Source organism: Opisthorchis viverrini (assembly GCF_000715545.1).
Source record: "Opisthorchis viverrini unplaced genomic scaffold opera_v5_315, whole genome shotgun sequence".
In the NCBI taxonomy this organism is placed as follows: Eukaryota; Metazoa; Platyhelminthes; class Trematoda; order Opisthorchiida; family Opisthorchiidae; genus Opisthorchis; species Opisthorchis viverrini.
Genome location: NW_008751965.1, coordinates 240,112 through 255,118, shown reverse-complemented (window position 1 = coordinate 255,118; position 15,007 = coordinate 240,112). Strand labels below are relative to the sequence as shown.

Here is a 15,007-nt window from a genome sequence, read left to right as displayed (position 1 = left end):
TTGAGCAATAAACATCTCTTCTCATTTTCTCCCAGCATTGATAATCACCGAATCACTAATATGTTTCTCTAAGAGTTCCCGTACGGGTCTAGAAGGGAATTAAAAAGTTTACTGCACAACTGCCTCCGGATCGGATAAAAGCGCAGTATCCGATTTGCTGTTGTACACTTCGAATGTGCGCTTGGTAGTAGTCGCTAGTTCAGGAAGCAGAGAACACTCTTCATTTTGTTGTCCGTCAGCTACTAAAAATCGCATAAATTATTGTAATGTTCAAACGAAGCTTTCCGACATCTTGGGACTACAAAATGAACGAAAACATAGAATCGCAGAGCAAGTATTTTAACCGCACAAACTATAGAGTAAAAAGTACTAATACGTGGTTTACCACTGATGTGTAGATAAAAAATGGTTCTGAGGTTGCCATGGAGCATGAATATCTGAATACCAGCTAGATGGTTTGACAAACCCGTCGTCAATTTTATAGTTTAAACTTGAATCCGAACACAATGCGTCTGTGACGTGCTTATGTCAATCCTGTCTACACGTGTTATTGTGCACTTTGCTTTGTGCCGCATAGCAGAGCTTCATCATTCGGTTGCATGCTCTATCCCTTCAGTGAAACCAATCAATGCTATGAAACCGAGAAACATTGTATAGATATCTCCTGTGATATTGTGAGTCAGCAGTAGTGCGCATCTCACTCCAGCGGGTAATGACGAACCCGCGACTTTCCGGCAAACGACTGAATGCTTAACTCTTCAACCACAAGAGGTTGATCAGCAGAGTGACTGGCTTCCACTTAGATAGCACAACAGCGTCAATTATCGTTCAATCACGGGAAACCCCATCATATGATCACAAAATCACTGGCTATACGAGTGATATATTCTAAGGTGAGAGTTTCAGTCATCGTGTAAATCTATTCTTCTCCTGAGTTACTTGATTCATACAGATTTGAGTACCTTTTCTACCATAGAACAGAAAGTTATAGAGCACAGGGTACCCAGGGCCATTACTTGGTTATCCGCGAGATGACACTGGCTAGGCTTGTATATCTAGATAACTGGACTAGCTGCCTTGCTAAACTTCGTCTATGAAACCTGAAGTCCCTTATCATCTATTTTAAACCTTGACCGCCATCTTCCAGTAATAAGGAAATACGAGTGACATGTCCACAAATGCACTCATTTTCATAATAGATTGGTGATAAAACTGAATCTCTCCGCGTGTGTTTTTTTGACTCACCATCTCACCGTACTTCATCACGTGACTTAATGTTGTCCTCTTTTTCACCTCCTGGTACTGTTGTTCCAGTGTTCGCTTTTTCAGGTCACTCTGCGCAGGAGAGAAATGATGGCAGTGGGGAATGTGTGAAAAAGACGGATCAGGTTGCGCAATTATAGATGGACCCAATAAATGCAAAAAAAATCAAAACAGTCAGAGTTAAGCCACCCGAGTTGAACAACAACACATAATACTGATAAATAAGTGAACATTTTACTGTTCCAATACATCATACACGTACAAATAAAGGTTTTCACAGTACCGTTGATTCCTTTCTTTCCACATCTTGGCTCAGGACTCTGCGGACTGCGTATGGATTACAACACCTCTCTGGGAATCCGGTAATCGGGACGCTCAACACATGGCCAAGCCAACTTGAGTTGCAATGTTTGATGAATTTTTTTGGAAGGAAATATCGCGTGCTAGGGCAATATGTGAATACTAGTCATTCGATATTAGGCAGGCTACGCGAGAAAGCAGAAGGACTCAAATGGCGATCAGGTGGCACCCGAATGAATGTTTATTCACCGGAATATGCTGCAATTTGCGTATTGTGCTTCATTCCAGCAGATCTGTTAAGTAGAAGGCGTTCAGGAAGTCCATCGCCATCATCATCATCTGCAGCATCAGCAGCATCCGCAAAAAATCATCAGGTTTTGCCGCTAGTACTTTTGCCAGTACTTCTTACAGGACCTTCTGGGTGCAGAACATTTTGCGCGCATAATGCACGGCATACCCAACTTGTCAAGTAAAATCATCACTGGAGTTGAAACAACGAATTATGGAACGACGCGTATTTCTGGTGAATCACAAAGCACTTCGCGGTGCCAGAACGCAATACCCATACGCTGTGGGGGAATCAACATCATCATCATCATCATCATCATCATCATCATCATCATCATCATCAGCATCATCATCATCATCACCATTATTGTCAGCACGCGTGTTCAAATTTAAGGCTACTCTGCGTGCATTCAGAATTCATTTAAATTCCTATTCAAAAGAAAAGAATCACAGTGAAAGGGAAAATGATTTCATACTGGCTTACCACAATCATTTCGATGCACCTGCAGCCCTAGTCACTTACTCAGGCGATGTAAATCGAAGATGAAAACGAGAACTTCAGTTACATTGATACAAAGGCATACCTCGCAGCGACAATAACCAGTGAGATTGGAAATCAGGGTTTATTTCCATCATAGAGGGTGAATGATAGAAATAGCCTTCAGATTTTTGACAACCGGGAACTCACAGACGAATCTGGTTGGAAGTTAAGTGAGAACGTTTTGACATCCAACTAGTGGTTTCATCATTTTAGGGGCTGCCGAAGGTCCTGATTGCTGGATTTCCAACAATAGTTTCTTCATGTTTGGCGGTGGTGCTTCCGGTGGGAGTGGTGGTGTTATTGTGGCGGTGAGTGGTAAGTTGCGGGCTGAACTGTCTTTAAAAGAATAGTCGTCAGTCCCACGAAAGTGCAGTATTGTTGAAAAAATATTACCAAGTACGGGGCCGTCAACGATACAACTTTTCGAGCTCGATGCAAGCTAAACTAATCCAGACATAAAACATCCCACCACCTTACTCAGCATGTTCTGTGTGAATTCTGCGGTTGACTTCTGAAATCAGTAGAAAAATTCATTTTGGCGGAAACTTCAAATATTTTGTTGCTGCGTATGCAACAAACCGAGGCGTATTAGGTTTTTCATTGATAGCCTAATAGGCGCAAGTGTCGACGTGCAAGAGTAGTGGATGCCGACCAGCATCCGTTTGCACGGCGCATAAGCATGGAGTCCCAAATGCCAAAACAAAACCTTGGGCCGAGTGTTCACAGATGTTCAAAATACTTGCCAACTCTTAGAAGCCCCCAGCCTCCGCCGTCATACAAACATTAACACTTATTGAGACAGTATGGCTAACTCGTTAAGAATGAAATAATAAGTGGTTAAGAGAACCAAACGGACAACCACCGAATGCTGCCCACGACAAAACTATCTATTACAAACTGACAGGCTTCTGTGCAACGGTTTTCACAAAACTCACGTGTTCCGAATCCGTAATCCAGGCATACGAGTATTCGGTCGCTAGACAAACATCGATTTGCTTATCCGTACAAAAAACACCATAGCTTTCTTCCTTCTCGTTGGCTGATGTTGTCACATAGACTGCAGTTTTAGAGAGTGGAAACAGCTGAATGTATAGAACGATAACTTGTGAAAAAGTGGGGCAACTTGTACTGTGACTCACAGAAATCGTGAAGCTCCCAGAATTCGAATACCAGCACACTAAACAGAGGCTCGCTGAAAAATCGTTGACAGAACACCATGGATTTTGCCCTCCGTAGGGTCAATCAGAAAGATGAAGTCCTCAAATTGCTCTCAAGCATAACCATTTATTGAAACCAGACTGGACGGAGCTCGTCAAACATGGTTGGGGCAGACCATCCAAACCATATAACTATGTAGATATATAATATGGTTTCCTCTGGTAGAACCCCTCAGAGTCGATCACTGACGAGAACGGTAAAAAGTTGGTCACGTCACTGGTACCATATCGGTTGTTTCTTCCGTCAAAGTGTACATCTTATGAAAGACTTACGATCAATTCCTAAGTTGCAAATACTGCATCCACCTGGGAATGCTGGTTGCAAAAATAAAACCCCAAATATCACAGGTGTTGCACCGATACTACAGTGACTTCTAACAAGCTGAAACTAGTCCAGGAGCAGAGGTGACGTTATTCGATGAAGGTGTGATGCTGTTCACTATCCGGCTAAAGGCTTCCTGCAGATGACCCGGGACTACATACATTCAATGATCACAAGCGAACAAGCATGAAACATGCTTGGAACTTCGTTTAGTTCTACTGGCAGGGCGGTGTTTCACCCATATATGAGGGAAATTCTGGATGATAACCCAGAGGATCCCCAAGAGAGCCAGCCAAAAAATTAATTACCTTACTTCCCACATTTGGAGGAATAAGATCCAGAACCATGGAGCCAGAGTAGCAAGCATCCATGTAAAATACCAGTTTGTTATACTTTTTCTTTTTGTACAAGTGGAGGAGAATATCGTTCAATTGCGCGGCAGTGAGCTGTCGCAAGGCAAGAAAGAAAATTCGTGAGCTCGAAAGATTATTGGTGGACGATAATTGATTCCATTGAAAAGCCAAATTGATACTCCTGTACAGTGTAGCCGCATTAGAAAAATGCAGCCTTGATATAGGGTAATTGCAGCATGAGTCGTGAACTGCTCGTTGAGAAGTGAAATGACATCCTGTAAGTCAAGTCAATTTGTGGAGATACTTCTAGCCCTAACCATGTTTGACGAAAATTTAGAATGATCTCCATTGAATTGAAAAATTTCAAATGTCGTCCCACTACTTACACAATGTAATCATTACGGAAGAAACAATGAATGGCTCTTCGATTGGGTTGTCATTGCAAAAGTAAGTCAGCCGAGATGTGGTTTCCTGAATTGAAGGATGGGGGATGTAATATCCCGACCAACTGCGGCTAAATCAGGCTGTCGGTTGGCCTCAAGGCCGGACAGTAAAATTTTGCAACTACAGTGCGCACCACTGATGATTCCCAATAAGAATGGAACAGTATTTTTCCCGAATATTCGTCACAGACTGCAATCTCGTACATAGTGCACGATGACCTATTGATTCCGGCGGCGATTCGCGTTATCTCCCGACTAGTAAAAATGATCGCATCTTGCCTTCCTACCATCAACGCCTCATGAGTGACCGTGTACGAACAGCCTCTTTGTTTGTCGTACCTATGCTTGTTCAGCTGTCTAAAGGGATCAACCGCTGAATCAGGTGAGTTCAGCCTGCCGCACTTGGGAGAAAGGGACGCCAGAACTTCGTAGCTTCTCTTCCATCATTCGGTGAATGTGAATGTCAGTTGTAACTATAAACATTTCTATAAGGAACCACGTGTGACAGTTCGCATCTTCACTGCATTCAAAATTTAGCCTGCTATTAAATGGCCGTGTGCTACAACCGTGATTATCAAAATTATCAAAACTTACATATCCTTCTGGGAAGGTAATATAGTTGCGGAAACCATGGCCAGTGTAATAGATGAAAACGTTATCATCAGGACCGCTGCAAGTGTACGGGGTAGTTAAGGTGATCTAGATAAATAGCTTATTGGGTGGCGCTCTTATGCATAGGAAAGCACAACAAAAACGGACGCTCAAATGGAAACTCCATTGTAATGTTCCCAAAAATGTGGGTAGTTCATAGGTTGCAGAGGCCATGTTGCAACGCAAACGGCATTGGCCGACTGATTTTTAAGGAAATCAGAAAGGTTTAAAAAAGTTCCAAAATACATTTCTGTCTGTGGCACACGATTATTTTTCTTAGTAAAAATATTTTCAACTTTGAGTTATTTATTTGCACAATTCCTGTGCGACCTATCCAGCGAAATCTTAACACGAATGAAGTAAATAGATAACGAACACGCAGGTCAGAATATTCTTTGGTACGCCCTACTGTATATAACCAGTTGATAAATTAACTCCCATTGGTGTGCTATTTGCATGGTCACATGAATATGGGAATCGAAAATGTATTTTCTGAACGCCTGTTGGTTTGCTGTTGTATCACGCGAAATAGTAGCTCCTTTGGCTTTTGTAGTACGAAGGTGGTTGAAGTCACTTTTCCACTTTGGGTAGTTTTATCAGCTTGTCATTGGAACGGTGACACCCAGCCGTTTACAAGTCCCGCACTGACCATCCTAATTAAATCGGCCTATGAAAATATCCCCATGGTTAATTCACTACGGAGGAACCATATTGTAATAAAGATGAGACGAACCTATATTCCGAACACGGACATCCACGAATCCATCGATATGTTCCGTTTGTTGCTCTTTGAACAAGGGGATGCTCATCTCTTCTCTGATCTCGATGATCGGCTTGCAAATATTCCGTCACCAACCGAAGAGACATCATGGGTGAATGATTGGATCGACAGTTCTTCCATAACTGTCGGATTTTATGCGTTGATCAATAGAGTGCCCATCTGTCCGTTGTATACCCAGAATATGCCCGACGACATATTATGTCTGAAAATGTGGTTGCTGCGTATGATCTGCATTTCAGGATGTCCAGTATATTCTGTCTGCGTCCCGTTTGTTCATGGACTTAGTGATCGGTTGCCGATTACTACTGTGAAACTGTTTCGTTTCTTACATTTGATTAGCTCGCAGTCCGACTTCTGCCTTCCGTAGTTCATTTTTGGTGGTAAGTTCTGATTTCCTTTTGTGCTGCAACCTGATTTTTCGAAGCTTGTTTGCCAGTGACTTTATCGCCGTTTGGTTACCTACTACAAAGACCATCTTTCCTTCTCTATCTCAACAAACGAGTTGCAGGATCGGAAGCTCTGAATCGGTTGACACGCACAACGATTGGGCGATCTCGGATTTGGTGGCAATTCCGATTCCATACAGTGTATAGATGACGGAATGGGATATTTATGATTTCTAAGTGAACACACGTTTTCCGGGGATCATAGCTTGTATCTGTAAGCCGGGCGCTACATTTCTGATCATATTCGGTTCGAAAAGCCGTGAAGAGATTCTCAAAAGATGAAACGTGAAGTTACAAAACCACATGCAACCTAAGGCGAGGCAGGTATTATAAAAGCTGAGGGTATTACCAGGATTTGAGGGACTAGTATTCAACCAATCAAAAACTGCTAGTATATTTCGATTATCCATTATTCAGGTTTGAGGCAACACAATGAGCAAAAACAAATCCTGAATCCGAGCAAACCAAGATCCACAACCCCCTAGTTGTACAAGACCGGGCAAATGTTTGACCATTCACAACTGAGCCTATCTGAATATTTTCGAAACTTGTTAGCAGTGGCGATTGACGCCTACGATATTATAATTACCCACAGTGTGAAATTGATAAACCTGGTTTTATTTGGAGTGAGGCAAATGTATTTTGACTATCCACAGGGAGCTTTACTTAAAGAGATGATGTACCACATGGCTTACGAGAATACTAAACACACGTTTGGTGAATCCGAAAACGCTTACTTGCCACTTCCGGCTGTGATCAGCAAGCGCAATCACGCAAACTCACCTTTTCAACACCTTCTTCCCTTCCTTCTCAAGTCTTTCATCACCTGTCATTACCATCGTGAAGATATACGGTTTGACGTCCTGAAACAGATAAACACGCATATATCTGTTATGTCGTTACATCTGTGACACCGGTGTTTTCCACACTTATTCTACTCTCAGTAGCCATCCATTTACATTCTAGCAAAGAATTGGAAATCTGGGGTCTACTCTCCAACTTCACTCAGACTACTATCGGGACGGATGCTAAATGACGGAAACTTAAAACATGATTTTTGGTGTGGTCGATGAGCATGGCTAGTTTCCAGGACGAACTCTGTTTAAACCAAATATTCAACCCTGATGCAGTGTCCACCGATTGCTGCATGTCAATGGCGAATCCAGGAGACACCACAATTTTCAGAAGACAGTCGACGCATACACTTCACGAACGAAGATTTGTATCTGGTTTCAGGCACTTGTACACGCTAAACACCCCTAATTTTTCGTTTGACAGGAACCCTAGCTTGAAAGCTTCGTGCGGAGAACCAGACTGTGAAAATTCCGTTAATACACCTTAAGCTTACTTGGCAGGCCACAAGCAGAAGTGTAAACTCGGTCGTGGGCTGCTTGAGTTTTCTCTATCACCTAGTGTTCGTTCAAGCAAATTTACTATTATGTAACGTAGTTAAACTGCCTAGGATGCCCTACGGTTGATATTGTGTCTTAATACGCAGTGTCATGTTACTTGCACCTTGTGCTACACGGTGAACAAATTAATTTAATTGCTACGCATGAACATACTTTTCCACGATAGTCAATTACCACACCCTTGTAAACATCTTTGTGCTCGTAGTCATGGAACACTTTGCCTTTGAACGGATTCCTGGAATAAAAGGATGAAGAAATTACCATAAATGTCAAACAGAGGAAATGAGATGTTCGTATGTTCCGTATGGAACCATATGACACTCCAACATAAGTTATACCTGATGTATAAATCCCGCAATCATTCCGGTAGGTAGGAAACATAGAACATTACACATTCTAAGTGAAAATGTAGGTTTCTTATGTAATTATACAGGGAAACACCAGCAGTAACAAATTTTGTGAGCATACACTCACCCACTGCACTTGTATGTAATTCGCAATCATTCCGGTAGGTAGGAAACATAGAACATTACACATTCTAAGTGAAAATGTAGGTTTCTTATGTAATTATACAGGGAAACACCAGCAGTAACAAATTTTGTGAGCATACACTCACCCACTGCACTTGTATGTAATTTAATTAGCCAGTGAATGACTTCCAATTATTGCAGCCTCCAAGCAAAAAAAAATCTTTCGAAAGTTTCCGCCGCGAATCCTAGCAATTGGCTGTTTTACAAAATGATAAGTCTATTAGGTTGTGCCCCTAAAACTTGCTCCAAATCGTCAGCCGGATGATGTCCTTAAACAACATCTTGGCATCGATGTTATTGACTTCAGATTACTGACAATCGAAAAGAAGATGAAATTTCATATTCACCAGGTAGGATATACTGGAATTATTGCATTTTGAGCTGGTATCAGTTGTGGTGATTGAATAAGCGTAAATACAGTATGGTGTCATGAAATGTCATTAAAAGTTGGAAACTTAATGATAAATCTCCGGTGACGCATTGAACCAGTTTTCTTTGACCCAATTATATTCATAGTTTGTATACGTGAAATTTACGACTCAAAAATGGGGGAATATAAAACCGAAAAATGTAAAGCGATTTCTCCCATCTAATTACCAACAGATGACAAACATTGTAAAATTTACTTGGGATTGTTGGCGATATCGTCGTAGGCGATGGTAATTATATTCTCCGCTGGAATTTTGTTTGCACGCACAATATGGTAGGCGTGATAAACGTTCGCCTGAAGGAAAATATAAATAACAGGTAAATGAGTGGTAAAAGGCAGAGTGTAACACGGAGGCAAATGATGGCAAGCAGAGTTCCTAGGATTCTGCATACTTGGTGGATTATCAGGCCTAAAAATCATTTGAATGCCCTATCCCTATCCATTATATTGAATCCAACATACTCGCTTGTGTCCCGTTAATTTCTTGCTTGAATTTGTGCACGGCAACTAACTAGTTATTAATTTTGGCTGTTTCAGGGCTGGGGTACAGTGTTTGAGGGTTCAGATCTTGATTTTATCATTAAGTGGGGCAACTGATGCATCCTTACTGAGAATACTCCGTAATGTGAACTTCTCCGGAGGGTCTCGAACCTACCACATCCCGGCAGCCACTAGTAGGCTGACCGATTTGTCACGAGCAGCTGATTAGCTTGCGCTGCAACCCATTGGGGAACGCGGTTTGATTGGGATTTCTCCATGAAAAGAAAACTGCTCAATCCGTCATAATTGCGGTAAATCTAAGCTTGTTGTCAACACTGTTTCGCTGCATTGGATTTATCACTTTCTTCGGACACAATCACATGAGATAAGTTTCCTTCATTGCTTGCACAGCAGCCATCATTAATTGCTTTCGCGATATCCGTTCAAAACTGTCTTCCATATGCCACTGTGAATAACAAATAAACTGCGTCAATTTTGCATTAACATGGTGTAAACTGAGTGTCGAAATTTATCCCGTAAATGCATTGCTGATTCGCCGGGAAGAAAATGCCTCAAATCCTAGAAAGTTTTCAATATAACTGGCTGGATAGCTTCCACAGTTGTCAATCTCCATCACCATCTAATATTATCAGGAACAGCTGTTTATCCGGGTAGGAAAAATCTAACAAAATTTTCCATTCCACCAACCTGTTTTCTCGAAAGAATAAACGAGTGATAATTGTTGATCCTGAGATTTTGCATCGGGTTTTACGACATTATCCAGGCTGACTTTTAAACAAGGCGGCCTCTTTGAATCGTTATGCTTATAACAGATTGATGATGTCTCATTGACAAGGGACGGAAGCCAGTTATTCTTCAGCCTACTGTGTGTCTAACTTAGAACTAGGATCATCCTAATGACTACGGATAACACCTTTGGTCTTAGAAGATGCTTCATCCACGACCCTTTAGGATGAAACGAACTGCTGAAAGCCTCTCTAAGAATGTTACTATTCGCCTGTTGTCATTACTGTCACCCTAACTGAAGGTATGCTGTATCTGGGTCTTTACGAGAGAAATTCGACGTCACAGAGGCCTGGGGGTTTGTGCGTCTCATCAACCCAGTGAGTAGTTTATTTGCGACGCATAAATCCTTTCATATTTTCTGTTCTGTGGGTTGCAGCGGCTTAAGGATTACGAATAATTAACTTCTAGGTGAAGTGCACTCCTTCTTTCACAGGTAGTATCACTGCCTGATTTCAATGATGAGTAAACGGAAGTTCCTACAACAGAAGCCCTCCTTCCTTCCGTCTCCCGCATATATCCGATATTCTCAATTTAATCAACTTGTGGTATCGACACGGACGCACAATCTTAATGCCTGACGGAAGCGTTTTTATTTTCGTCGTCTTGAAATGCAATATCCGCGGTCAGTTTAGTCGCCACAGCTTTGGGCGCTCCGATATTATACCTTAGTTCGTGTAGCAATCTTTAATGTTTGCACAGCATCCTTGTTCGCTGGACACGCTTCATGCTTTAACGAAATGACGATTATTATCCCATCACCGTTGGTATACTGATCTAAACATTAGATTCCGCTGGCTCTCAATTACGCTCCTCTCCGGCGCCGCTGCTGCTTTTACAACTGGGGCTGGTATTGATCTAGGTCACCTGAACTTAGGGTTTCTCATTGAATGGTCAACGGCATCGGTGATAGCTTTTTGCAACACCTGAGAGAATAACCACTAAAAGCCCGCATATTACCGTGGTTGTCGAAGACATAAATGCGCAAATAGGCAGACGTAGCGCTTCCGTGACTCATTTAGGTGGGTGCAGAACCGAAGTGGAATTCACGGACCACGATGGACGCCTGAATTAGTAACATGTTGAAGACGAGTGGGAGTAACTTCGGAAACAATCGAAGCTGCCTCGTCTTATGGCGCTCTGTCACAATAACCAACCGGCAGCACAGACGGACAACACCGATATTAGCTATGTGTGGCGTTGCTATTTCTGAAACATTAGTGTAAGCAGGTATCAAACGACTATTCGTCGCTTTCAGTGCGCGATTGCCGCATTTGAATGATGAACACATCGGAGCTGACTATTGGGAAGCCTTGGAAACCTAAGGTTGGACAAGGCTCACAGATTCAAAATTGACGCACCCCGGTCCTAATGACTTCTAATGTGAACTTCTACTGTCTTTAAAATACTGAGCACTACTCTTGTGGAATGGTATGACAAACTAAATGCAAGTACTGGATCTCGGCCAACGACCTAAGTTTCTGCGAAACTTGGACAAGTTTTATCCAAGTGGAGAGCACAATATCACTCAACGAACGCAGTGGCTTCTGGTAAAAAGCACTGCATCGGCTCAGAAATTTTATGGAAATAAACCCAAAGAGGCCTACCATGGGCCAAGCAAGACCTAGTATACATGACCGATCACAAGATTAAATATTTTCAACAACTAATCGACCGATTATATCCAGTCTCTCAACTGGAGTCCTGACAGTGAACGGGGAAACTCCAAAGGCTTTAGAAATAATCATTTCATGTTCTACATCAAGAGCAATCCGGCGCCCGGTCCTGACCAACACGAAATATCTCCGATTAAACATAGTTGTGAAATACTTTGTCGTTGTTTGTCTAATTGATTTGCTTTTCCTGGGCGGAAGAAACAGTCTAAACGAGCTGGTTCATTCGATTTGGCCCTAAGGGAGTGTATCTGTCACCTGGGAATTAGTTCGACTTTTTTTGTGATAAGAATATTTTCATGTGCCCATTTTATTCGGAGACAAGGCCTAAGAACGGGAGGCGCAATTCCGGGCTTCCTGAGGTTGCGTAAACCAAGGCTTCTGAGTTCGCCAAGTGTCAGAATGATGAAATGCGTACCCAATGGATCTTATTATTGGACGCACACGCATTCAATATGCGCAAATATTTTGCATACGATTCTCATATAATCCCATGCAAAAAGGGTATAGCGGAACGGGTGTATTTAATCAGAGCGGCGTTCAATCGACCTATAAGCAGTGTAGAATTATTTCCTCATGTAGCGTGGCGACTCCGGCGCTCTTGAAATTGATGTGTTTCGCGTAGCAACTGATGTCGCTGCAAAGGAGGTGGCCTTTGTTGAGCTTTCTGAGATCCGGGTTGTTAATCAGGTCACTATAATTCACGGTAGCACGAGTTTTACTCTAATATTATTAATTTACAAAGTAAGGTTCGATAAGTGGTGGTGCTTGGGGATAATTAAATTCCTCGAATATTTTAACCAAAAACATACGTCCCACTCGTGGTAGTGATTTTAGATAACAGAACGCAACGTGAAACACTTTTCATAACGGTATTTGTCTCCGATTAACATGATTCATGGTATGCACCCCGCCATCATTTGAGTTCACTAGGTCCATTTAATCGACCCCTCACGGAATGAAATATCGTATCACGACAATGCACTCCTGTCGAAAACGAATACAGGCCAAGAAATGTGCACCCATTTGTTTTGGGTTTGATCAACCGCCTTCTTCAGTCAAAACATCATAGTCAGATAGATAATTAGTTAGAACACATGTGTTTTGGGTACCATTAGTGCAAATTTCACATTCGAAAACAATTTCGTGTGGTGTTCAGAAGAATTTGGTAATCAAAACAATGAAAACACCAACCGAAACATACTTGATGTCGATAACTTTCCCAGGTGTTGGTACCAGCGACAAGGATAACCCAGTTCTTTGACGGCTGGTTGTTAAATATGGATGACAAATTGTGGACAACGGCGGCTTCCAAACGTGCTACACGGTCGGTGCAGAACAAAAACGCAATGAGAAGCGAAAACCGACGCATCTTATCCAGGGTTACTTGAAGCTTCATCTTTCTGGAGTTTTTAATATACTCCCGCTGTGAATCAAACTTTGCCCTGAACACGCATGGCGATGGTGTGAAAAACCTATCCACCACAAAATTAATAGCACTCTGGTAGACAGATTTTACCAACCAATGTATCATCGGCACATTTGCTCAGCTTGTTGAACGGCTGATCATATGGGCAAACTTTATACAACAATCTGTGCACATTGGTAATTTGTGGTGTTTTTAAGGATGTCGATCATTTCATCGAGTAGCTGTGCACTTCTGAGCGAACTGTGTCGCAAACTGATTACTCAAAATAATTTCGCTTAATACCTCCCTTCATAACAACAATTGCTGATAACTTTGGAACATGGAGATATTGGTACGGTTTTCTGTCTTACAAACGATCCGGTGAAGTAGTGTATTCACAGTAGGTCAGCACGAAATTTGACAAAATTAACCGGACTCAAGATTTGACTTCTAAAATATGGATATTCAGTCACTGCGTAGATTGATGGTCTCATGACGCATCTGGTTGAAATTAGCGGTTGAATCCGAAACTTTGAACCAAGGAATCCATTTATCTCTATTATGGCAGTTTACATGAAATTACAAATTCACGAAATTAGAAACATTGAATGGGTCCTCTTAAACCAGTTTAAAGTTGCTCCGATATTTCACTACTTTTCGTAATATTATTCTTCAATTTTCGTTCTCTGTCGTATCAGTTTACATAAAATTACAAGGACACGAAATTAGAATTATTAAATGGGCTCCCTCAAACCAGTTTAATGTTGCTCCGATATTTCACCACTTTCTGTAATTTCAATTTTCAATTTTCGGAATTGGAGGTTGCGCGCAGCAAGATTTCATTTCCTATTTCGCTCACAAAGCAATATGAAAACTTTACAAACCACTGAAACTGAAATTTTATGAGAAAATTATTCGTATTTTCCTTTTTAATGAAAATGCTCTTCAGAATTTGGAATACCCACCTGAATAGTGTAGTCAATTTTAATTTTGGGCGTCTAATGGTGACTTGAATCTGTGTGCGTTGAATCTTACGGTTTCTTGTAAGAAGTGGATATTGTGATATTGACTTGCGTTCACACGTCAAATCCGCCTAACTCTACTGCTGAAGATAATCTGCTACAATTCCAGGTGATAAAATAGCAGTTTGCATATTGAGAGCATGATGGTTATAGTAATAATTCAGCCACAGCGCCGTTTTGGTATGCAGCAGTCAGATTTTACGAGGGAAGGACAAGGACTGTGCAATCGCCGGATCGTTAAAGCCTGGATAGGACAAGTCAAGATGTCGACGCTGGATTACAAAAATGGTCAGTAATTTCGTGCCCAAACCAGTAAGGTATCCTGAGCTCCTAAGCTAACTTGAACTTCCGAAAGCAATTTTCTATAGATGAGATGCAGTTCAACCCTGTTCCGAAGTTTACGTTTGCTACGAAAATATATTTAGGGCCCATAACCACACGGAACCTTAATATTTTTCTCACGTTCTCATTGCGTAGAACGGTATCCCGCATTACTTTAGTCCGCTGAACTTGTTTATCCTTTTAGGGTTAACTAGCATTTGACATTTAAGTAGCGGATAAACACAAACTATTGATTGTCGTGGCATATCACCATCATCGTCACCATCATCTTCATCATCATCTCCATCATAATCGGCAACAA

General features: G+C 41.7%; 1 protein-coding gene across 1 annotated transcript in view; it reads right to left on the bottom strand.

The window, feature by feature from the left end:
* Positions 1 to 13,333, bottom strand: part of T265_09826 (hypothetical protein) — a gene marked incomplete at both ends in the record, with an annotated part of 19,446 nt that extends 6,113 nt beyond the window's left edge. The window contains 8 exons of the mRNA XM_009176012.1: positions 1,162 to 1,335; positions 3,328 to 3,449; positions 4,245 to 4,377; positions 5,322 to 5,397; positions 7,389 to 7,468; positions 8,171 to 8,252; positions 9,174 to 9,271; positions 13,139 to 13,333. Coding sequence (XP_009174276.1) covers positions 1,162 to 1,335; positions 3,328 to 3,449; positions 4,245 to 4,377; positions 5,322 to 5,397; positions 7,389 to 7,468; positions 8,171 to 8,252; positions 9,174 to 9,271; positions 13,139 to 13,333 — 960 coding nt within the window. The remainder of the gene's footprint in view (positions 1 to 1,161; positions 1,336 to 3,327; positions 3,450 to 4,244; positions 4,378 to 5,321; positions 5,398 to 7,388; positions 7,469 to 8,170; positions 8,253 to 9,173; positions 9,272 to 13,138) is intronic.
* Positions 13,334 to 15,007: the final 1,674 nt, after the last annotated feature.